The 24400-nt window shown below is 38.0% G+C and overlaps 1 protein-coding gene across 1 annotated transcript in view; it reads right to left on the minus strand.

The window, feature by feature from the left end:
* The window catches only part of LOC149260776 (kinesin-like protein KIN-7O), a 162230-nt gene that overhangs the window by 52172 nt on the left and 85658 nt on the right, over window positions 1–24400 (minus strand). Inside the window, exons 5-7 of the mRNA XM_089460964.1 lie at window positions 8014–8104; window positions 7698–7913; window positions 7510–7590 (exon numbers count right to left, since the gene is read on the minus strand). Of these exons, the coding sequence (XP_089317090.1) occupies window positions 7510–7590; window positions 7698–7913; window positions 8014–8104 (388 nt within the window). The remainder of the gene's footprint in view (window positions 1–7509; window positions 7591–7697; window positions 7914–8013; window positions 8105–24400) is intronic.

The raw sequence follows: 24400 nt of genomic DNA on the forward strand, positions 1-24400 counted from the left end.
CATAACATGATCAGGTCGACGATGACTTTCGAATGGCACGGACACGTTGATCAAGCGCTATCCCTTTTGCGAAGAAAATGGGGTGTATTGCTATGGGTAGTTGACACGTAGTGATCAACATCTAGCTCTACGTGGGGACACATTGCTGCACTGTAGGAATGCGAGAATCTAGAATCTGCATCCATGCAACACACAACAAAATATAAGTAGCGTCCGTCCAAAATTCATCATATAACATAAAGCACATGAAAGACATAAGCTCTTCACTTATTAACTATTTAAAAAAGTAAATCTAATCCTAAAACAGAAATGAAAATGCTAAAAAAACGAGTAAGGTTAGAAATACAAAGGATGCCCCATGGCATCAGATGTGTTCAATATAGTGTATACTGAGCATTTGCCTGCTTTCAAGCAAATCTTTCGACTACTTCTCAGATGTGCCATGTCCAATTTTGCATATGGTAGGACTTTTTCCTATCCGAAAATCAAGTTGCTCGCGATCGTCTGATGCATCAAATCTTCTTCTCGTTCTCTTTCTTTTGCGTTTTTTCTTTGTGGTAGGCTGTATCACTGATGACGTGGAACTTTCTGCTTCAAAGCTCTCAGATGAAGTATGTAAGATATGCGTGACATGTCTTTCTTCATTCTGCATCTGCCCTATCAAGGATGATGGATCAATCTCACAAGTGCCATGAGTTATAACTTGATCTTCTATGACTGGTGGATTAACCGTGTGAGCATCAACCTGATTATTAATTTCCCTTTTATCCAGGTCACCTTCAATTATCCACTTTTCAATGGAACAAAGGACCTCATAATAAGATGGAGCTTGTTGTAACAGATAAGGAGACTCCTGACTTATTGATGTTCCCTGGTTTCTTTCATCCTCTGACCATTGTTGAAATTTCTGAACCTGTATTTTAATGGCATCTATCTGACTAGAGTGTTCAACCTTTATAGCATTGATTTCCCTAGCATGGTCTTCTTCCATGGTCAATAACTTTTTCTGAAGACATATCTGATTAGCTTCCATATCTTTTATTACTTTATCGTCTTTTTCCTTTATGGTCATTAAGCAATGTTGCATAGAGTTTATCTCTTCCATATGATTTGCTTGCATGGTAGCTAACTGATTATTATGATCGAATGTCATAATAGTCATTTCTTCATCCATAGTTAATAACTTGTTTTGCATAGAATTAATTTCCCTATCATGATTAGCTTTCATGGTCGTCATATTTTCCTCTAAGCCTGATAACTTGCTTTGCATAAAACTAATTTTTGTGTCATGATTAGTCTTCATGGCCTCAATTTCCTTAGCATGTTGATTTTGCATGATCTCCATCTCCCTATTATGTTTTTCTAGGTGGGTGCATAAAGTTCTCACATCATTGGCGTAATTAGTTTGATTTATCTCCATATTTTTTACCAGCAGCATTAGTTCTTGTATAATTTGCTTTTGATCTTCTTTTCATTGTCATTTGTCCCTGTTTTTCCACTATCATGGATTTGATCTGCAATGGTACAGGTGGATGGCACATTTTGATATGAAGAATTGTCTTGGAATCTTTCACCAACAGCCGAACCTTTCATAAGATTACTTTCATTCTGTTGCACAATTTTAGGGGCACAAGGCGAGCTATCTGGATAACCATATCTATCTTTAAAAGCATTGACAATGTCTTGGAAAGAAGTGCAAGAATCCTTAGGACAATTGTTAAACCAATTCAAAGCATCACCTTCTAAAGAAAGGACAAAAAGACGCATTTTGACATCTTCATGATTATACTGAGGGGGTCTACAATATATGATCATTATACGAGTAAACAAGCCTAGATGTCTTTTAACAGCGACTGAATCACCACTTGAGAACAAAGGTAATTTAGAAATGGCCACTTCTGGAATATCATGGAGATCATCAGTGAAATGACATGGTTTAAACGAATAATCCATGATGAATAACGAGGGACCAAATGGATGATAGAAAGAGATCTCTGCTCAAGAAAATCAAGAGATGAAATAAGTGGAGTCGCCACTTGAACAATGAATCTAATTCTAGGATCCAAAAAGCAACAAACAAGCTGATATGAAAGAGGCTTCTTGTCTGGGAAAAATAAATGAAAAGAAATGGAGTCGCCACCCAAACAAGAAACGAACTGAAGAGTAGTTGCTGATATGACAAAAGATAAGGCGATGAAAAGATCCAAATGATGCCAAAAAATGTTGAATCTGCCAGCTCAAATGAGAGATGAGAAAGATGAAAAAATGATACGAAATGAGAAGATGAATGTCGAATAAACCAAGCACAGAAAAAAACTCTATCCCCGGCAACGGCGCCAAAAAATGTTGTCGCACAGATTGTCACGACAACGCTCAGACCGGGGGCTCTCACCCTGATCCCTGATCTCTCCATTTAAGCCTGTCTCCCGCAGCTAAGGGGGGTAGACCCTATGGGACAATGGATGACCAATTGTGGACCAGTTGGGTTGGGAAACACAAGGGAAAACAAGCACTTGATTGATTTAGAAATTAATGTACCAGTGCCTTATGGAGTTAATGATTAAATAATTATTTATTAAATGTTGCAGAAGTATAAACCATGTAAAACAATCATTTATCATCAAATAACGTAAGCGATGCAAGATATTCAACAAATGCACAACGCCTTAACGATGATCCAACAATTAAACTTCAAGAAAAAAATAAATACTTTAAATGATCATAAAATTTAAAAGCTGACCAACTACCACTTTCATATAGTCAACTTATAAATAAACATTTAAATGCATTTAGCTATAGAGAAATGGAACATAAATACCATAAGAAACTCCAAAAAATGAATTTTCAAATTTTTTGGTAAGCTTTTTCAATATATTTTTTAAGTCAAAACTAAAATCCTAAATAAATAAAAAATAAAATCTAATCTAAACTAAAGTCTAAAAAATAAAAAGAAAATTTTTAACTTTTTATGAAAAATTTTTATTTATTTTTTTTAATTGATTTATTTTTTTATTTATTTAAAATCAATCTATAGAAATTAAATCTGAATTTAAATCCAAACAAATCCTAAAAAAAAAAACCAAACCCTTTTTTAACTTTTTTGATATCATTTTTTAAAATTAAAATCTAAACAAAAGCTAAATCTAAAAGAAAAGTAAATCTAAAAAAAACTAAACAATTTAATAAATCTAAAACTAATCTATAGGAGCTTTTTATTTTTCAATTTTTATTTTTATTTATTTTTTATTTAAATCATAACATAAGACTCAAATGAAAAGCCAAACTTTAAAATAAAATCACACCAAATAAAAGCTAATAAACCTAACGTATGGAGAAAAAAACTAAATTAAACGCATAAGAGATTTAACATAACCGTACGCATATAATAAAACTAAATGTATAACCCTCGCCCGTATATACAAAAAATCGAAACGTGCTCTTATTGTCTCTGCAGGTTTGTGACGACGGAGAGTTTTTGACAGCAGACAGAGGACAGCGATGCTGGTTCAATGAGGCAGCTACAGAAAATGGCTTTGCAGGTTATAGCTGCGTGGAGAGGGTTGTACGGAGAAGAAAATAGGTTGAGAATGCAGCGTTGGAGCTGTGGGCAGCACGCAAGTTTGGCAACAAACCCGTGGAGGAAAGAAATTCGAGCAAGGTCGAGTTTAGAAGTAGAAGATGCAGTGAGGAAAAGGAATGCCGCTGCAGGGAGCCGAGCAGATAATTGGAGTTGCGTGGGACGGAAAGTGGCAGCGGATGGGCTGATGAGCAGAGGAAGCTTGTTGCTGCGTGAATGCGTGGAAATGGAATGAAGCCGCAGCAGCAAGGAGGGAGAAAAGAGCTGCGTGAGGAGGAATCGTTAATGATAGAGTCTTTATTGTTTTGCTTGCCGTACAGGTTGAGAGCAATGAAGAAATGAGACAGAAAAAGTTTGTGGCAGCAGCGTGGGATGGGCTGCGTAAGGGATATGGATTTGCAGACAGCAGAATGGAGGGCATGAAGATGACTGCGGGATTCGATAACTGCTTGGAAGGGGTTTGGAGCAACAGGAAGTAACCCAGAAATTTTCCAGATTTTAAAATTCGAACCCAAATCACAAAAGAAAATTTCGAAAACAAAATCGAAATCTTCCTGCTCAGAAGAAACTAGGCAATCAATCTGCAAAACTTCCACCAGAACCTCTAAATATTTTCCAAGAATCTTAATAAAATTTTGAATCAGCTGCTCCAGATTGTCTGAATGAAGCCCTGAAATATTTCTCAAAACCTGTACCTGCAACCTGTAAAAAAAAAAAACCCCAAAAATAATGTGCAAGAAATGAAACTGAAAACCCTAACTAAATAATTACAATATTCGAAAACTGCAGGCTCTAAAATAGCCAGATTTCTCATTATGCCACATAATTTTTTTTTCAGAATTTTAATTTAATGTGAGATGCTTCAGAAAAACCCTTCATGCATTCATAAAAAGTTTCAGATGATAAGCCCGGGATTAAAACTAGCTGGGCTCTTTCCAAAAATACAATCTGGGAGTTGGCTGGTTCAGCCAAGAACTTCCCCTAACGCCCGGTAAACTCAAAACTAAGATTTCCTGCACAGCTTAAAATCAATCACTAACATAGAGGGAAAAAACAACAGTGAAATCCAGATCAAATGGAGATACCTGCCATTATATTTCAGAATCTAAACTATCATTCAAACCCCAGAGATCAGACAAGATACCTGTGCCTGAATCAATCTTCATCAAGCTATTATCGATGACTGAAAATAAAATTATGCAGAAAAATAAAAGATCTTACAGCATTCCTAGAAGAGTAACACCGCAAGATTTTTAACCCCAAAGTCTTTCTTTATTGCACAAAAAATTACTACAAGAGAGCTTTCTCTAGCACTAGACTCTCAGATCAAAATCTGATCTCAAATGACCCCTAGCACCCTATTTAAAGAAAAAAAATCCAAACGGCTAGTTCGAGTGATCCATGTCAAAATGATCTCGACTGTCGATGAGGATCAAGATTTCTTTTAATATCATCCGTCGAATTTTTAAATGCATATTAATATATTAAAAAATTAAAATTCTGCATTTATTTACTCAAAAATTTGACTTATTATTATTTTATTATTTTTATTTATTTTTTTAAATTTATTTTATTTTATTTTTTAATTATTATTTTTTTAAATTTTATTATTATTTTTATTTATTTATTTATTATTTTTTAATTAATTAATTTATTTATATATATATATTTTTTTTAATTTTTATTTTTTGGATCCTCGAACTTAGCCTTTGGAAAAATTACCTAGGACCTAGGACTTAGGACTTATGAGGGGATTAAAACATTTTCTAACCCTCAAGACACTTTATATCATGACTTTTACAATTTTACATCTGAAGGGGGAAAACCCATTTGACATAGACCCTTAAAGACCACCCAGTTCTGTGACCCAATATAACCTAGAGATCAACGCACTAGGATTCCCCTAAGATTCTAATGACAAAATTCATTCCGGCTTTGGGGTTAGGCTGAAGGAAAACTCTGCCGATCATGGATCGGTGAGACAAAAAACCTTCCGGAACGTAGATTATCACTAGAAAATTAGGTCCACCTAGGCAATTTACATACATGACTCAGATCTGCTAAGATTATTTACAATTTACACATGCAAACTGGGTTTACAACATAACATGATCAGGTCGACGATGACTGTCGAATGGCACGGACACGTCGATCAAGCGCTATCCCTTTTGCAAAGAAAAGGGGGTGTACTACTATGGGTAGTTGACACGTAGTGGTCAACAGATCCATTTAACAAAACCAATGGAATCAATTCTTCTAATCTAGTACAATACAGGCTAGTCAAGCGGACAAGCCAACATGATAGTGGTCATGAGGCATCTGAGACTACTATTTGTGGATCATAGTGAGGTTTTTGGCTAGAGAACTACATGATAGGAGAAAACATTTCAAGTAGAGTTACCTAGGCATGTGGATGAGTAACAGAGACAAAGGATATGAAATCTATGCTTCATTTCCTTTTCTAGGTATAATGCCAAGCATTGTTGGTCTAGATACTTAAAAATGGTGCAAAGGGAGTCTGACTCATAAGATTCCATAAACAAGAAGTGGTATCAATTGCGTATCTCATAGTACCAAGGGAATTCGAATACAAAGTGCTCCTATGTCTTTGTCTCACATATATAGAAAATATGGCATAATGTATCCCCCCACAATATATTGAGATCAATTTCCACCCAAGCCTTATGTGATCCCACCCTAAATAGGCCTAGGGAGATTCTATGCATGTGCATCCAATGTCAAAGTGTATAAGGGGGTTATAATATGAGGCTTCCTCTAAGTTCCAATAAGTGCTTTACATAAAATGGCATCTTGGGTCTCAAACCTGCAAGGGGACCAATCCATTAGACCTAGATATATTGGCTATAAATATACCCCCTAATGATCCCTTTCGTCTCTTGCATATTAGGCAACAAGTGGCCATGGGCATCCACTAACTAACTCAATGGGGGGTAGAAATCTACCAATATACCAATTGAGTAATGACACATGAAGCCTTTGAATACAAACACCTTGCCCTCTCACAAGGAGGGGCAAACTTGGCAATGGTAAGCAAGATGTGCATATTGGTCTCTATCTGCCACGAAGTTGGAAAATCTTGGAACACAATGCAGTAGCTCTATCAATCTGAAGACAATCTCTATCTAGAAAGGGTGTCGTGAAAACTCTAACTAGATGATGGGTTGGGGGACTATTTGCTTGCATCACATGGTGCGGCTGAGCAAGAGCATTTAAACAAGGATAAGGAAATCAATCATCTTAGAAATCTAAATCAAAATTTAATTGTTCAGGTCAAACAATTAAAAGAAAATGAATATCGATTCCAAAGGTCAAAGCGGAAGTTGTTAATGAAGAGATATCCACCAACCCCATTCAATTAAAGGATATTTTCAATACTAAATAGTTGAAATGCAAACAGTAAGCAAACAGATGTCCATAACTCATTCGATGTTACGAATCAAACTATCGCGACTAACCAAAACTGTTTGCTTGACAAACCATCATAATCTCTAATGGAAACACAAATACACATGTTAAGGTTAATCAATAGTAACCTGAAGTCAAGATCAACAAGTAGAAAAGCTACAAGGTAGCTTATTGTCACACTGACCAATCAACTTGCATCTCCCCTGAACAAAGACTAACATAGTTGGGTTCTCAAGAATCAAAATCCCAATACAATTTGGAGTCATAAACAAAGAAACTTAATTCAAGATAACCACAAATGGATTGACTCTAACTTAAATTGAGCTCGATCTTATGAACTCAGCACCTATGTAAGCAATTAAAGGCTCTACCAACTAAACCTAAAAGAAATAGTAAAATGATAATGCCAATTCTCTTTGAAAAAAGGGTAAGAATAGAATCAAAAACTTTGGATTGACTATCAGAAATTCAGTAAAGTAGTATTTCTAGAACGCTGCACAACTCACATTCTGTACTTGTTCTTCAAGAATCATCACCCTTTCAGTGAGTGCCTCTACTGTCTCCGTTGCCGAAATAAACTTGCAGTGCTGTCAACAACAGTGCAGAGGAAATTTCTTAAATTTATGCTCCCTACCTAAAAAAAGGGATGCTAATGTGCTAACCATGACAATGTACAACACAATGCATTACTCACTATCTCATTGTATTTCTCTTCTAAGAAGGCTTGCTGAGTCAAAGCAGTCATTTTTTCTGCACCGACATTTTCAAACTTTAACCCAAGTTCCACAAAATTGTGGTTTATCTCATCCCTTTCACCTTTAACTTTATCCAGCTCATTTTGAAGAGCAGCTATATCTCTAGATACCTTTTCATTCTCTAGAGAGAGTAGCTCAGCCCTTGATTTCAGAGTCTGCAGTATAATTCACGCACATCAGATCATACAATCAAATTGTACACGAAGTAACATATAGTTGAGATAGAAATCATATTTTGCAAGGCCAAGACATTACCTCAGTAGTACTTGTCATAGAATCTATAGAAGTTTCATGTTCAGCCTTGGAACGATTAAGGTCTTCTCTTAGCTTAGCTAACTCCAAACAACTGTAGTGGAAATAATCGATATGTGTTAGTTCATACAAAGATTTGGATCACTTTGTCCATAAAAATAAGCCATATCAAGCAATATTATGGCACTGTCACTAATATCTTACAAGCTAGCATCTAAATTACCCTATATGCCCACCGTCCCAAACTCACTTCCAGATCTGTCAGAATCCATATCTTGTATGGTTATGGCATAGATACACATGGAATATGTACATATAACATCTACACACACATGGTAAATTTAAAAACCTAAACTAAAACTATAAAATCATTATCAGAAATATTCTTGTATCTGGAATAGTTGTATCGGGATATTTTAATTGTATGTCAGATATAATAAGTTTTTAAAGTTTCCTTAATTTTTAAAAACATATATGTCCTTTAGAGAATAGGCTTAAAATTTAAATATTTGACATATGATATCATATAAATATATATCTTACATACCCTTGAATTTTAAAAAACATCTGCCTACCAACACCCATACCTACAAACCTTAGCAACTTAGGGTTACACAAATATTGGTCCAACACATGAAGTAAAATAAATGCATTGAATGACGCTTTAAGAGAGCAATACTTGTGTTAAGACATATCCTAATATCATAACTGATTATCCAAAGCATCAAATATGGGGAAAAATTGTTTGGCTGTGGTTTTACACAAACAAATGTTTTTAAATTAGTTAAGCCAACACTGCGCTAAAGTTTATATCCATTTTGTATTTCCAAACAAAATTCAACATATTCTTTCATGTTAACATGTTCCAAAAACACATTAATCAAACCAAAACTTCAATTATTTGATCATTTTGTATCACTTGGTGCAAGCATGAAAAAACTCATAAGCCATCAGCTCCTGCACTTACGCAAAAGAAAACTTTTAGAGAATCATCGTTAGAGTTCCCAACACTTGGAACCACTTTGTCCATAGATGACATAAAAACAAGTCAAAAGTTATAACCATTTGAATGTGAAAATTTCAAGTTTGATTGCTTCGCTTGAAATTCTTAGCTTGAACGTTGCCCAAGCAACATGCTATGTTTAAAGCAGTGTTGTGAAAATCGCGATAATATCGTTTTATCGCGATTTTTTCCCGAAGTCAAATTATCGCGAGTAATAATCGCGGATTTTTTTATACTCGATAATTTCGAAAAAAATCGCGATAATTTGAAAAAATCGCGATTTTTTCCCAATTTATCGCCGAGGGTCGGGGCAGCGCGGTTTTATAAGGGATGCCAAATGTTCGAAAACAAATAATTTTTGAGTGGGGCAGCTTAATGATCAAGTCTAGGCCCTAGTATTGATATGTTATTCATGGTAATGTTAAATTCTTAAAGTAAAAGGGTAAAAGGATGAAAATGAAGATTAAGGAGAATGTCACTTTTACTTAAATTTTTAACATTACCATGAAATGACTCAGGATGTTTGAGAGTGATTCCAGCCTCATTGGATTTCATATGGAGAAAGTAGAATTTTAGGTTTCATTCAAAATCCAGCAAACTTATCAGTTTTTCAGGATTTCGGGATTGGGAGATTGTAATGTTTCCAAGTGACACCACCTGCCCGGGCTACCTCTGCCACCAGTAGAGGACGTGGTCTACCTCCTATAGCTCCTACTTCCAGTTCTTCAGCTTCTAGAGCACAGCAAACTCCATTGCCAACTCCACCAGCACCAGCATCTACATCTAGAGGGAAAGGGAAAGTTGTGGCATTTTCTTGCAAGAGGGGCAGAGGAAATCAATAGGATTAGACTTTAGTTATTTTCTTCATTTTATTGTATATGACATTATGACATGATGAGATACATTATTATATTTTTTGTTGATATTTTGAGGCTGAGTTGGGACTCACGAGTCAGGACTTACTATTCAAGACATGATTCAATGTTATGTGTGATTTTAGCACTAGAAATGGTATTAAACATCTTATATATTAGTTCTTTTATCATATTTATGTGTCAATGTATTTATTTTATGTTGTAGATGGTTTAGATATTAAAAAAAATGAATATTTTTGTACCAAATGATTTTTTCCCGATTATTTCCAATTATTTCCCGATAATTAAGATTTTTTCCGATTTTTTCCTCGCGCCAATATTATCCCGATAACGATTAATGCAACATTGGTTTAAAGTAATATACACAAGATTATTCTATTAACCATTGAAATTGAATCTAGATATTTATCATAGTTAAAAAAAGAAACTAAAGCTAGACAATTTTTGACAAATCAACTTGACTCAGCCCCAAAACAAGCCAAGTTTACTAAAAATGGCATGACTTGGTCTACCTGGTAAAACTCGCCATTATTCAATGAAATAGAACAAGTAGGACCAAATTTGATTGAGTTTCACAATCTTTGGAAAAGAACTATTGTATTCTGTTGCTTTTGTGTCCCTAGCAACGTTGCATGAGCGGGGACTTTTTTCGGAAGCAGGGATGCGGAAGCGTCATTTCCCAAAAGTCTAGGTAGTGAAGCGTCTCAGAAGCGTCTACTCTATATATATATATATATATATATATATATATATATAGATATATATATATATATATATGCATTTATAATAAAAAAAACATCCAAAATACCAAATTAGTTGTAGAAGACATGAAAATATGCATATTTTTACATAAATCAAGATAGATATGGCATCCATTATACATCACTGATTAATTATTCCGGCATCAACCATCTAGAATCTAGATTCCTCTTCTCTTGTTTAGCCTTTGCCTCTACTTCAATTTTATAGGGATATTAGTCAACATTGCCTAATTTTGGTCAAACAACTTAATGCAAGCCTTATAATATGGTAGAGAAAGCTTAACATGCTTGATCAATGATTTTGACTTGAGTGAAGGGTACATAATTGCTAAGGCCATGACAAAGGAGTTCAACAATCAACAACACCAACATTGGGGTACATATAGGGCTTGGTGCTCTTGATTAAATGCCAATCACATGCCCTCATACATGATATAATCCAATGAAACACCACAATCCCATTGATCCTAAAAACTGTTAAGTCTGCTGAATTTTGAATGGGATATGAAATTCTGTTTTCTCCATATGAAGTCTGATGAGGTTGGAACCACTCTCAAACATCCTAAGTCATTTCATGGCAATGTTAAAAATTTAAGTAAAAGGATGGAAATGAAAGATAAAGGAGACTGTCACTTTTAATTTAAGAATTTAACATTACCATTAGGGAGCATCTAGGAAGCGTCTAGGGAGCATCAAGGGGCACCTTGGGAGCACTAGATAGCAGCAGAGGTAGCTTCAGCATCAAAATGCTTCCGGACTGACAAGGATGTCAGAATTTGGGTAGATCAGTTACTTACTTCTCGGTAACTGAGTTGCAGTGTAGCAGTTAGCAGTGGCAGTGCTATGGGAAGCATGGGCAACATGTTGAGAGGGAGATGCAGTACAGATGTAGCAGTGGCAGTGGCAGTGTCATGGGCAGCAGTACAGGAAGCAGCAGTGCAGTGGATGTTGGGCAACAGGCCAAGCATCAACACAGGTACCGGTGCGGAAGGATCAGTGTGATGTTTAGTGGTGGAGCATTACTAGAGCACATTCCTCGCTAAGAGGGAGTGTTGATTTGTGGTAGCATCGAATGTGCTCTAGCCATGAAAATTGGTGGAGAGGCTAAGGCACATAAGATCTTCAAGACCCAGAAATGGTTTGGGGAAATTCCACCTGGTTGGAGAGATATTAAAACAATTAATATTTTTAATGGGGTTCCTAAGTCTAAACTTAGGAAAATTAAAATATTAATGGGTATTAATATAAAATTGGGTGAGAATGTTCTAAATGACATGGATCAAGACAAATCTAATCTTAGCCATTGATTAGAGGCTTAATCTCAGTCATTGAAGACTCAACAAGAAAAGTATAAGAGGAGGTTTGAGGGTCAGTTGGAGATACACCAAGATTGATCAATCAGTGCGATTTTATGGAGCGAGGCTTGCTGAGAAAATTCAACAAGTGATTTGTGGCAGCAAGGGGTAGTGAGTACATAGCAGAGAGTCAGGGATAGTACCACAGGGTCAGCGCAGTGACTGAAGAGGCTGACGAAGAGGCAACAAGAGCCACGCAAAGGCAGCTAGAGACTGCGCACAGGCTGAGGGGCCTGCATGGGTGATGCAGAGGGCCAGAGAGCTAACGCAGAGAGTCAGAAGGCTGACGCAGAGGGTTCAGGAGCTACGCTGAGGCTAGCAGGGCTGACGCAGAGCCAAGAGGAAGCGTCAGAAGGATTTTCATGGGGCAAACTAGAGCTGAGAGGATGAATATTTGTCTCCGAGAAGAGGTATTACTGTCGTGTAACAAGCTCTGTTGGGTGAGCCATTTCAGCACCCTAGTTGTACTCAAGAATCAGCATAATAATAAAACCCACAAAATGTTGCACCGGTTTTCTTGCATTGGGTTTTTCCGAGGACGATTGTCCAAAAATAACGGTGTCCCTTGTGTGTTTGTTTAAGTATTTCAGTTGATGTTTTTTTTATGAGTTAAGGTTGCATTTGTGTTTATTTCAATATTTATATGTATAAATAACTTGTTAATGGAATAAACAAGTAGAAGAAATAAACAAAATAATGCAGCAGGCATTTCTAACATCTCAGACTTAGAAATTTCAACACAAAAATATTACAATTAATTGCCATAAAATGGCAAACCTTCGGAAAATTATTATGATTACTTCTACAAGTCTCCCTAACTTCCTTGAAGCTAATCGACACACCAAAACAAATAAATCCTCCCTCTGAAGGTGGTTCTAGCTCACACGTGCGCCCTGGTAGATAAACTCTGCCCTCCTGGCAACTTGCACTGGTTGGCAAAGTTAACTCGCCTTCCACTGGAAAATCTCGACTTCTACAGACAAATCGCTCGTCCTGTCCAAATAAATCTCTGCTGCGAATTTTCCTTGCTTTGGAATTGCTCCCTCTTTGAGCAATTCACACTACCTTCTAGGGTAATTTGCACCTCCTACTGGAGCGACTCGCACAACTGGAAAATCAACCTCTTTCTGCAAAAAAATTGATCTCCAACTCTCCTTGTAAATCATTGTGAAGAATCTCTCTAGCAATCTCTTTTGAAACCCTTGTTGTCGATGTCCCTGTGTTGCCTCTATGCCCTTGCTATCACTTCAACTTCGTGTCTCTATGTGTTCTCAAGATGCCCTTTGATTTCCTCTTATAATCTCTATCTCTGCCACCTGAGCTAGGAATATGCTCCCATGCCCATCTATTATGATCGTATGTTTGAAGGTGGGACTTCCAACCCCAAAGGTATGGCTTTTCATTATGTAGTTGGGTATTTTTGTTTACTTATCATGGACACTTTTGGGCATGGATTAGTGGAGGGATTCGGCAGAAAGAGTGGGCTTGGCTTGTACTCTTGTCTCCACTATCCAATTTGGTGGATAACCTTGTATCCTAGTCCTTTGGGATCTCCTTTATTGGCTACTAGCTTTAGGGGTGGCACTACATGGGAAACTCTGATTTTGGTTGCATGGTCCCGCTTTCCGACACCCTATACATCACTCCCCTTCGCTCATTATAACCCCATTCATCATATTTCCCATCTAGGTCCACATTTGTCCATTGGGTCCACAAGAAGTTAGCCTCCCCCTCCCCCTCCCCTTGTCCACACCATGGGTCAGGCTTGGAACGATGCCCCGGAGGGAACGATGCCCCGGAGGTTGATGTAGGCATCATGCAGCTAAAAGAAAAGAAAAAGCATAATTTGGCCACTCTCAGCAAGAAATGTACCAGAAAATGCAAAAGATGGTCGGGACATACAAATTTGGCACATGGGAAAAAGCCAAACATGAGCTCTACCCCTACCATCATGGCCATCATCCTAGTTCCTAAGGCCCCTCACACTAGCCCATTTACATCATTATGGAACCCATGATTGTCCCAACCCCTAGTGGGCGATGAACTGCTCCACCTTAAGGGGGTATTCACTGTTATATCTTACATATCATGCTTTCATCCCTTGGAACCCTGAGCAGTTACAAAAGAAAAATATGTAAAGGGAAAAATGCATATGAAGAAGGTTGGAAAAACAATGGTCGGGGTAACCCATGTACCACGATTGCTCCCTCCTACACTCATATACCCAAGTGTGGGCTTCCCTTATTTTAGCTACCTTTGTACTATGGCATGTGGCTTGGAGCCTTCCACTAATGCCCCACTCCATTCCATCATTATTTCACATACCACCTACCATTTGATGGATGTACCATGGGCATGCCACCCCCATAGAGGCTGAAACCACCTAATAGGGTCCTTGGTTAACCTTCATCTTGAACTTTGAGACACTTGTACAATTTGAGGCCTGTTATGGAAGGGCATGCCACTATGAAGTGTCCACTTGGTTCGATGATTTGTAAGCTCATTTACTCAATTGCCCTAATGTTTTGTTGTACTAGAAGGCGAGGGGACACATTGGATCTTATACAATATTGCAAGTAGGTCTTCATCTAGGGTTGGGTCTCCCTATACGAGGTCCAAGCCCTCCAGAGGGTCAAATTGGCATTTGTAGGGTGAGCGTTAAGAGCCATGAGTGTCTACCATAGCAGAGCGCAGATTACCACTCCATGGGATCCTTCAGTTCCACTTATTGCTTACTCATGTGCCACCTATTCGGTGATGATGATGCACCTGGACCACCTTGCCCAACCGGCTCCACTCCTACACCACACATTTGGCAACTGATATAGGGTCCAAATAAGGATGTATCTCATCATGGGAGACAATGGGACAGCTTGCATCGTTCTTTCGACTCTTACAGATGGGATACAAGCTTGTTCGATCCATTTGGAGACCCATGAGGATGTTTTGTGCACCCATAGCCACTTGGGGACATCACAGGTTGTTTGCAAGGATATCAAGGGTCCAACCCCTTGATCACTATGTTTGGAGCTCATTCATTCATCTTGGCACACATTAGACTCCACTAGGCCTCCTCAATGGCCCTTCAACCCATTGTATCTACCATTTTTTCCTCTTCGGATGATTAGTTGTGTATTATGGAGCTATCTTGGTGGACTTGTCACCAAGGAATGTTATTTTGGAACATTATTTTATTCGTTGGGGCATTATTAGGCCTTATTAGGCAAATCGAACTCCTTAGGGAGGATACATATTGATGTGATTATCATTTCATTTGATCATCACTTGGATTTGGGACTTGTATCTCTTCATGAGAATTTCACTAGCCTTATCGATGGACGAATTTGGATCTTCATGCATTTCGATGTTTAGAAGAGCTTGTGTTTGATCTTGGAGCTTCGATCTTCTTGTCTATTGATGATTGGAATATTTTTGCTATACTTGTAAGTGTATTTTCATGGTTTATATATCATGTTTTGTCACTTATGTAATGTATGAAAATTTTTGCTCATGAATTTGGTGAAGCTGCCTTAGTGAAATGCGAATTTGTTAATCTTGTCTTTGTGAGGGCTTTTCATATGTTTCATGCGAAGTATAGTGAATAAATATCCTAGGGGTATATGAATGTTCATAGTTACCTTGACAAGTCATCAACTGCCACATCTAAAAGTGTAAATTTTCCTAGTGACCCAATTGCTTCCTCTAGGGCTATGCGATGTTGTTGGGGAACTCCTTGATTGGGTATAAAGATCTCTAAACATTGAATCTCATTGTCTCCATTTCTCCCAATAGGCTAGGCACTAGTCTAGTCCTAGGTGATCACAAAACGAAAATCATTATCACCACCTTCCTTCTCTTTCTAGGCCCTAACCCTAGTACCCCATAAAGGGCATGAAACGAAATATTTTGTGGCCATCCCAAATTGATGAAAATTGGTCAAGAATTGTGTTGGCTTGTCCTTAAGAGGTCCTCCAAATTTCAAGACAATCTGACGATGGAATCTCAAGATATTCCAAGCCCTAGCTCGAGGACCATTCTCTGTAGCTTGCCTTTGGTTAGTGGCTTCATTAGGGATCATTCCATTAAAACATTAAAGTCAAATTTCATCACTTTGATCCCTTTCATCTCCCTCACTTGGTCAATTCCATTTGTTTGAAGTTTTACCCCAAACCCTAGACCTTGTTTGGATCCACTAGGGCTTCTTTGTGGTCCTACAACCTTATCACTCTAGTCTCACAAGGATTGCTTAGAAACCTTATTCTTCAAAGATTCTTAGGTCTGCGACACCTCTTAACAGGAGATACTCCACAACCCTAGGTAAGGTCTTGTGAAAATTCCACAACTGGAATCCCTACTGCAGCCACTGATGATATTACTCCTATTTGTTAAATTCCTTTAAACAAATTACTTCTTGTTTCCTATGGAAAATATCGTAATACATACACTACAGCCTTCACTTAATTAAATATTATGCGGAAACAAGAGACTGAGCAAGAAAGAAAATACAACACAATTGACACCGTTATTTTTGGACAAATGTCCCCAAAAAAACCCAATGCGGAAAACCGATGCAACAAATCTAAGGGTTTTATTATTATGCAGGAGAAAATCTAAGTACAATTCTTGGATGCTCAACTAGCAATCCAATACATAGAGAAGCTGGACAAAATGAATGGTGAAATGATCTCACCCTGTCACTAGAATAATTTGAGTCTGATCACGCTGAACTGGAGTCTCTGTGTAGCCTTTGCGCAGAACCGCATCACTCCTACGCAGTTCCTGCATCACCCCTACTGGGTATCACGTTGCTCCTTCTCTGGACCCTCTGCCAGCTGGAAAAGTCGAACCTTTGCCTCTTGGTCTCACACCCCGGCTCCCAGCTACTGAAACTCGATTTTCTCAGCAGGAATTCGATTTCCATCAAAGGTCTGCACTGCCATTGTGTGGGCCAGTGTCTGCCTCTCTCTGGACGTCATTCTACCCTCTCTCTGGACAGCGTTCTGCCCTCTCTCTGCTTTGTACTGATCTCTCTCTGCCTCGTACTGCCTCTCTTTGGACTGTTGCTAGTTTCTGCACTAACACTCTGAATCTACTGTGTTGTTGCTGACATCTGCTCTGTGCCATATGCATTGCTCTACGTTGTTCAGTCTCTGGCGCTCCTAGCCACTGCAACTGTCTCCTCGACACTCCTCAGCACCATCCGACACTAGTCCATCTTGCTACTTCTGATCAGGGCTCTCGTAGCAAGGAAATGATCCAAGAGGTGGGTTCCTCAAGGATCCTGCCCATCTGTAGCTCCTTCGAACTACAACTCTAAATCTCCCCACCTCCCTCCTAGAGATGCAGTGGTCATCTCCGCCAAATAGAAATGTCGAATAGCTCCACTTTGTCTCTTAGTGTTGCTGCTCATCCAATAAGAAAACAGACTTCTTTGGCGGTAAGTCTTACTGAGCAAGAAGTTGCAAGACCGAATTGCAATAGAATGAAGTGCAGCATCTTGTAGCTGGGAGGAAGGAAAACTCTGTCTAGACCTTGCTAACCTTAAGAAGAGTTGTCTTTCTCTAGGTGTTGTAAAATGTAACTAGGTTCAGTCTTCATAATGACATATAATTATGATTTTTGTAAATGATGTAAAGAAGAAAATAAATTATTATTGTAAGGCTTCCTTCATGGGTTTCATAAGCAAGAGATTTTATTTTATCTAGATGGCTCCCATTGAGAGCCTTAGGATTTATCATTGGAGTCATAGAATTAATTTCATGTATGAAGAGCTCTTCTTGAGCATGTGTAAATTGTATATAAGTCTATGTAGCCCTCCAATGACAAGCACACAGTCCTCTCTTCATGTCAGCTTCAAGATAAGGTAACAAACTCATGTTAGCTCACCCTATGCAGAGACATCTATTCATAAATATAGGTCGGCTTAATATGACGGACAAACCACTATAAATAGGCACCTCGGCCTATTGCCCAAACACAGAGTTTCGTTCATCTCTCTAAAGTTTTCGGATGGGCAAAACAGAAAGAAGGTTCAAATCTCTAGTCCAGAATTCGTATATTCTTCTGAGATTTTTTATGGAAGGCAGTTCGAATCTCCACAGAGAAGACAATTCGGATGTCTCTTTGTATTTTGAATGGGCAGTAACATATGAGATGACACACCGGGATGGCAAAGTGTTGAAGGGAAATCATATCCCTCTAAAGCTCGGATCACAGAGGCAGCAAGACTAAAGCTCAGATCACAGTGGCAATGGATATAATCTCAGTTAAGAAGTTCGGATCTATGAAGTGGATATAATCACAATATAGATGCTACCTTGCAGTACCTTTGTTTCGGTGCTACATCAAGTGCAGTAAGGTATCATGGATCACATAACAGTTCTTTGTCGGTAATACTATTATGACAAGGTATCATCTTTGTGATAAGTTCTCGTGAAGGAAACAGTGTTGTCAAGGCAGTGACGAAGATCTCGGTATCAAGGCAATGATGAAGATCTCGGTGGAAGAGGAGTCAAGAAGAGGATTGACTACAGAATGTGTCTTGGTCTTGGAGTGGCTAATAGGTCAAGGGTCATGGTCTTGGTATTCATCAATTGGAATCTCTATAAGAAGAATTTGTTGGGGTTTTCCTCTCAAAGAGTGAGAAGTTTTGGCCCTGGCTCATAGCCTACATGTTGTGTCTCTTGTCTATTTATGTTTATGCATTGGTTACTATTTGATGAAGAAGAACACTAATAATCTAACAAGAAGAATATCCTAATCCAAAGAAGTAAAAAGCATTCACAAGGAGTCACTAATAGAAGAGAAATCACCTAATGCTAATGCCCTAGATTTCTCAACACTTGGAAAGTTCTAGGAGGAGGCTAAATTAGGGTTTTCTTAGGAGCTACAAGGCTGAAATTACAATGTTGAAGTCGTAGGTCGAGTAGCAGTATTGTAGTTGGCAAGTCGAAGTTGCAGTGTATAGCAGTTTTATGCAAATTCAAAGGACTTGAGGAAGGGCTTACCTGGTACTGGGAGGACTTGGTCTAGGGATTGGGTCTTTGTATCTCATTTGAAGCAAATTCTAGGAAGAGAAGAGTTTTCGGGAAGGGTTTTGCCCTCGCTGAGAGCAAATATTTGTGTCCTCTTTTGTTGTTGATGTTCTTGATATTATTTGATGAAAAGATCTAACTAAAGAACATAAAGAAGTTAATTAAGATTCGCAACCAATTATCAAAGTCAAAGAAAATAAGTTTAATAAGTTGCCATTTAACATTTGCTAACATGGAATCAGAGCTAAGGTGAGCAAGGAAGGCAGTTGGAAGGACACTAGAACAAATATCTTATCAAGGAAGGAAAGAGGAAACTCTCAAGTAAGAATCTCAAGAAGAAGACCTATTGATCAAGATAGAAGGGTTTCTACATTAAAGAAGATCAAGGACTACATCAATCTCGCAAGAGAGTGTTGATCTCAAAAAGAAGAAGTCTATTTGGAAGGAATCAATCTTGGAAGTTGTTGGTGGAAGAATCCTAGGGAACATCTTTCAAGGAAGTCTCTTCAAGGATCTTGAAGGCATCAAGAAGGTTGGATACATCATCAAGAAGAATCTTGGTCTTCAAGTAAGTATCATACTATTACAAATTGGTTGAATCTTCAAGTCATGTGAGTTATTTCTGCAGAGCAATAAGCTCATTAGGGGATCAAACTATCTAGCATGGAAGAAAATAATTGACTTGATACTCACAGAGCAAGAAGTGATGGAATATGTCACTGGGCAAATTACTGAACCTAGCAAAGAAAGGACACAAGAACTAGCGAAGTACAAGAAAGGGGAAGTAAGGGCACAAAGGATCATAATCGAATCAATTAAGATTCTCTTGTTCCATTTGTTGCAAACTTGAAGACTTCCAAGGCAATGTATGACAAGCTAGTGAATTTGTACTATGTAAGTACAACAGGTCAAAAAATGTCTTTGCAAAATAAACTATATAGAATGAAGAAATCAAAGGATGAGGATATGGCATCCTTTCTCATGAGAGTCTCTCAGCTAAGAGACCATTTGCAAGGACTTGGGGAACCAATTATTGATTCAAAAGTGACCATATGTGTTCTAAATGCATTGCCACCAGAATGGAGCAACTTTGCAACAAGTATCTACGCCAAGAAGGATTCAACTCCCGTTACTGACTTATGGGCACAATGCATACTGGTAGAATCAAGGGTCAAGGTCAAGGATGAGATTGGATCAAATGAGCAATCTCAAGCCTTTCCAACCCGAGTCAAGAAGATAAAGAAAGGAAAGTTTGGAAAGTCTAAGAAGAAAGACATGTCCAAGGTTCAATGCTTCAAGTGTAATGTGTTTGGAAACTACAAGAGAGATTGTCCAAACCAACAAAACAATAAGAGAAAGGATAGGAGTGAAGCTCATGTGGCCAAAGCAATGGGAGAACCTAAGAAGAAGGCAAAGAAGGAAGAAGTGAAGGATCTTTACTACTAAAGAAGGTTCATTGACTATCAGGTTCTTATGTTTTTCATAAGCATCATAGGTTAGAAGCATATGATAGTAGCATGTTCGGATTACACGATTAAGTTGCTTCGTAGAGAGCATCTAGGATAGAATGTTAGACCATTTTTCATATTGTCCATCCAAATATTATCTAGCATTATGTTAGAGGTTGTCATCTTGCTTGAATGGATCATAATGATCTGGGACGGACCATCATTTTGGAAAGTCCTTGGGAAAAGCATCATGACAAGGAAAGTAGACATTCCATGTAATGTGGAATCAATACTAATAAAAGGATGAAGGAATACAATGGGTCAAGGTGAAGGGTCTCTTCAGGGTCATAAAGCTAGATGATTGGATAAGAGCACAAGAATGCATGTCAAAAGTCAACTTTGGATAAGATTCATATGTACAAAGAATCTTGTGGAATAAAGTTGGATATGCTTAAGTATTTGTGATGCTGGAAAAGAATAGAATTCGATTTACCTAAGAATGTATAAAAGATTAGGACTTTCTCTAGAATATGTAAGATAATAATTAAACATCCAGTATAATACTCGAAAACAAAAGTTGTAACTTGGAAATCAAGTTCGATCCTTAGGCAATCCGATGCAAGAAGGAAATTTCAAGTGCAGATGGTCGATCAAGATGTTGATGGAACAAGAAGGTAAACATGGTGAGGTAAGTCTATCACATTTATGGTTTGGTTATCTGGTTAACATTTTATTTTGCTACCTGGAAGAATGTTGCAGGAATTCATGATGACAGTTGAAGCAAGGTCAACTATATGGGTGAAGAATATTGAGGGAAGCCCAAAATATGGTACCTGGCAACTATGAAGTCAAGATGAGTCCATCTTGGAATTGAAAGGGTAGTTGTACGAGAAGATAACTTGAAGGTCAAAGAGGATCACTTTCACAAGAAGCCATGATCAACTTAAAGTTTGAGAAGGCTCAATGCAATGCCTTCATATCAAGAAAGAAAGTGATGAGCAAGAAAAATGACCTAGATCATATCACAAGAACGAAGAGTGGAGATGGTTCCATGATACCTCGAAAGAAAGCAAGAGATGGAGAAGAAAGAGGGAGCCATGTAGCTATGAAGATAAAAAGCTAGTACTTTTATGAAGACAAGCAGTAAGGCTTGTGGTGTTGACTTCATAAGTAGAAAGGAAGTCTGGAATCTCCTCTGATTTAATAGGGAGTAAAAGGAGTCTCCTTAAATAGGAGCAGGGATCTATTCTCAAGATTAATGGAGAATAGGGATGTCCTCTCTGGTTGGGAGGGTGTGATGGTAGACATCACATGTACATTTTTCTCTTTAGGTGATGAAGAGAAAATGACGGGGGATTAGATAAGCATTTGTGGTTTCCTTGAGGATACAACATCCAAGAAAGGAAAGGTATCGACACTCTTTGAGAATGGGACAAGAACTCAAAAGAAGAGTGGTCGAAGAGGACCGATATTCTTGGAGGACTCGGGTATGGAGATCCAAGATAAGAATAGTCCTAAAAGGACATACCTTGTGGACATCCAGGTGCCATATGTACCTTCTAGAGGTAATGCGATATCACACATAAAGCCTCCCAGCATAATGCTCTTAAATAAAGAAGAGCTTGTCCAGTTAGGCTTCAGGTCAGTGTTAGGCATAATGATGATGCTTACAATATGGCTTGTTACCCACCACCTGTGGGTGATATCTAGAGGAGAAACTTTTTCTCCTAGATGGTCCTCAGCTAGCAGCTAACAACCCTTTGCATCCACCAAATAGCTCGATGTGCCAATATCTCTACCACCTGAGCCAGCGATATGCGCTCTTGCCCATCTGTTATGGTCATATCTTTGAAGGTGGGCCTTCCAATCATGAAGGTATGGCTTTTCATTGTGTGATTGGATATTTGTGTTTACTTATCATGGATACTTTTGGGTGTGGATTAGTGGGGGGATTCGGCGGAAAGAGTGGGTTTGGTTTGTACTCTTGTCTCCTTTGTCCAATTTGATGGTTAACTTTGTATCCTAGTCCAATGGGATCTCCTTTATTGGCTACTAGCTTTAGGGGTGGCACTACATGGGAAACCCCAATTTTGGTTGCATGTTCTCACTTTCCAACACCATATACATCACTCGATGGGTAGCGGAAGTCGATGGGTTTTGATGGAAGGAAAGAAGAGATCCAAAGGATTAACAATTGTAGTATTTGAGGATCAAATCTAGATTGCAAGAAGAGTCTTGTTTCTAGAAGCGTGGATCGAAATCCTGGTAAAAGCATTTTGTTCCTGTAATCAATGCATGGCAACGGTAATATCATAAACATAAAATTGATGATCTTAAGGTTTGAAAAACCCTATAGGACCTATGTCTTGGATAAGGGTTTTTAACTAATGTTCTATAACATGTAAGCCATCTTGAGAAGCAACGACATTCTCACAATTTTGGACTTGTGTAAGGATATTTCCATTTGGAATTTATGCTACACGATACGAAGTCTCTAAGTATACCTTGTAATACTATGAAAATATGACTAAGGGTTCTTGAATGCAAAGGACGACTTGCATTGATTATGGTTGTTGCTAAGCATTTGAATTAAGCTACTCAGAAACAACAGGGAGCAATAAGGAAGAAGCCAACTTCCTCATCAAATTTGGAGATAGAAGAACTGAAGATTGTCCTTGTAAAATTTGAAGGAGCAAAACTACTCTGTCTAAAAGGAATTGAGAGCAATCATCCATGTGAACAAATCCTGTGAACATAATTTACCAATAACTCTAAAAGGAAGTCTAAATCTTGTTCATGTCACTTGAAGATTGTTCATTCATTAAATTTTGATCAATGGATGCTTGAATTTTGAAGTCTGCTAAGGGAAATTGACCAAACATATTGCTAGCATTAGAAAAGCCATTGCTTGATTCTAGCTAAAACTATACATAGATAGAAAATCTTTCCTTTAAATGTTTTAAGACATGATTCGATTCAAGAAAGTTGCTCCAGAAACAAAGTGTGCTAAGAAAATAAGTCATCACTCTTGTGATATGAACCCTTTTTGGGAGAACTAGAAATCCTAGGGTTTGTTAACCCTAGATAAACCTTGAAGGATATGATTAAGAAGGCGATGGTTCTACTGAATAAGTTCATGCCAGGAAGAAAAGACAATCAACATGATGAGTTTGCAGATGGATTTCTATAATTTCTGTAAAGAAAACAAGGATCAAGAGGGAGTTGTCATTTCAGTATAATTCTCAAAAGATAAGAAACCAATATTTCTCTTCCTTATTTTTGTTGTTGTTTTACTATTAGTTAGCCTCTTGTCTTTGTCTCTTTTTCTTGGTTACAATCGTCCTTCCATGGCTTCTTGATGATGTTTGCAAGTACATAGCGAAGGATGCCAAGGATCTGGTAGCAGATGGAAGTAGTGGAAGAATAAAGCAAAGCTTGTAACAAGAGGATTCTCCCAGATTCGGTGATTTGTGTTGAGAAATATCCTACTAGATGAGATCTGAGCCCAAAGCGAGCAAGTAGATCAAAAAAATTGAAGTATATCTTGATTGTAGCAAAGGGAAGTTAGTTATGACTTCTAAATGGATCTACAATATCTAGCGCGTAGCATATGGTAGCATAAGACTAGAAGGTACTCCCAATAAGGGGAAGAGGGTGATGAAAAGACATTTGCTCCAGTTGATAGGTACACTTCTATTAGAATTACTGTTGCTTTTGTTAAAAAAATTACATCAGATGGATGTAGTGGTTGTTTTCTCCATTAAGAAATTGAGGAAGAAGTGTACATCGGACACCTCAAGGCTTTGAGGGTCATAAAGGAGTTTCCTACCTACAAATAGAAGATTGCACCTAAGACTTGGATTGATGGATCAAGGTTGATCCTATACGATTTTTCTCTAATGTAAGCAGAAGGA

This window comes from Pinus tabuliformis, chromosome 6, assembly GCF_031772625.1.
Source record: "Pinus tabuliformis cultivar Carrire ecotype Pingquan chromosome 6, CPIR1, whole genome shotgun sequence".
Lineage (NCBI taxonomy): Eukaryota > Viridiplantae > Streptophyta > Pinopsida > Pinales > Pinaceae > Pinus > Pinus tabuliformis.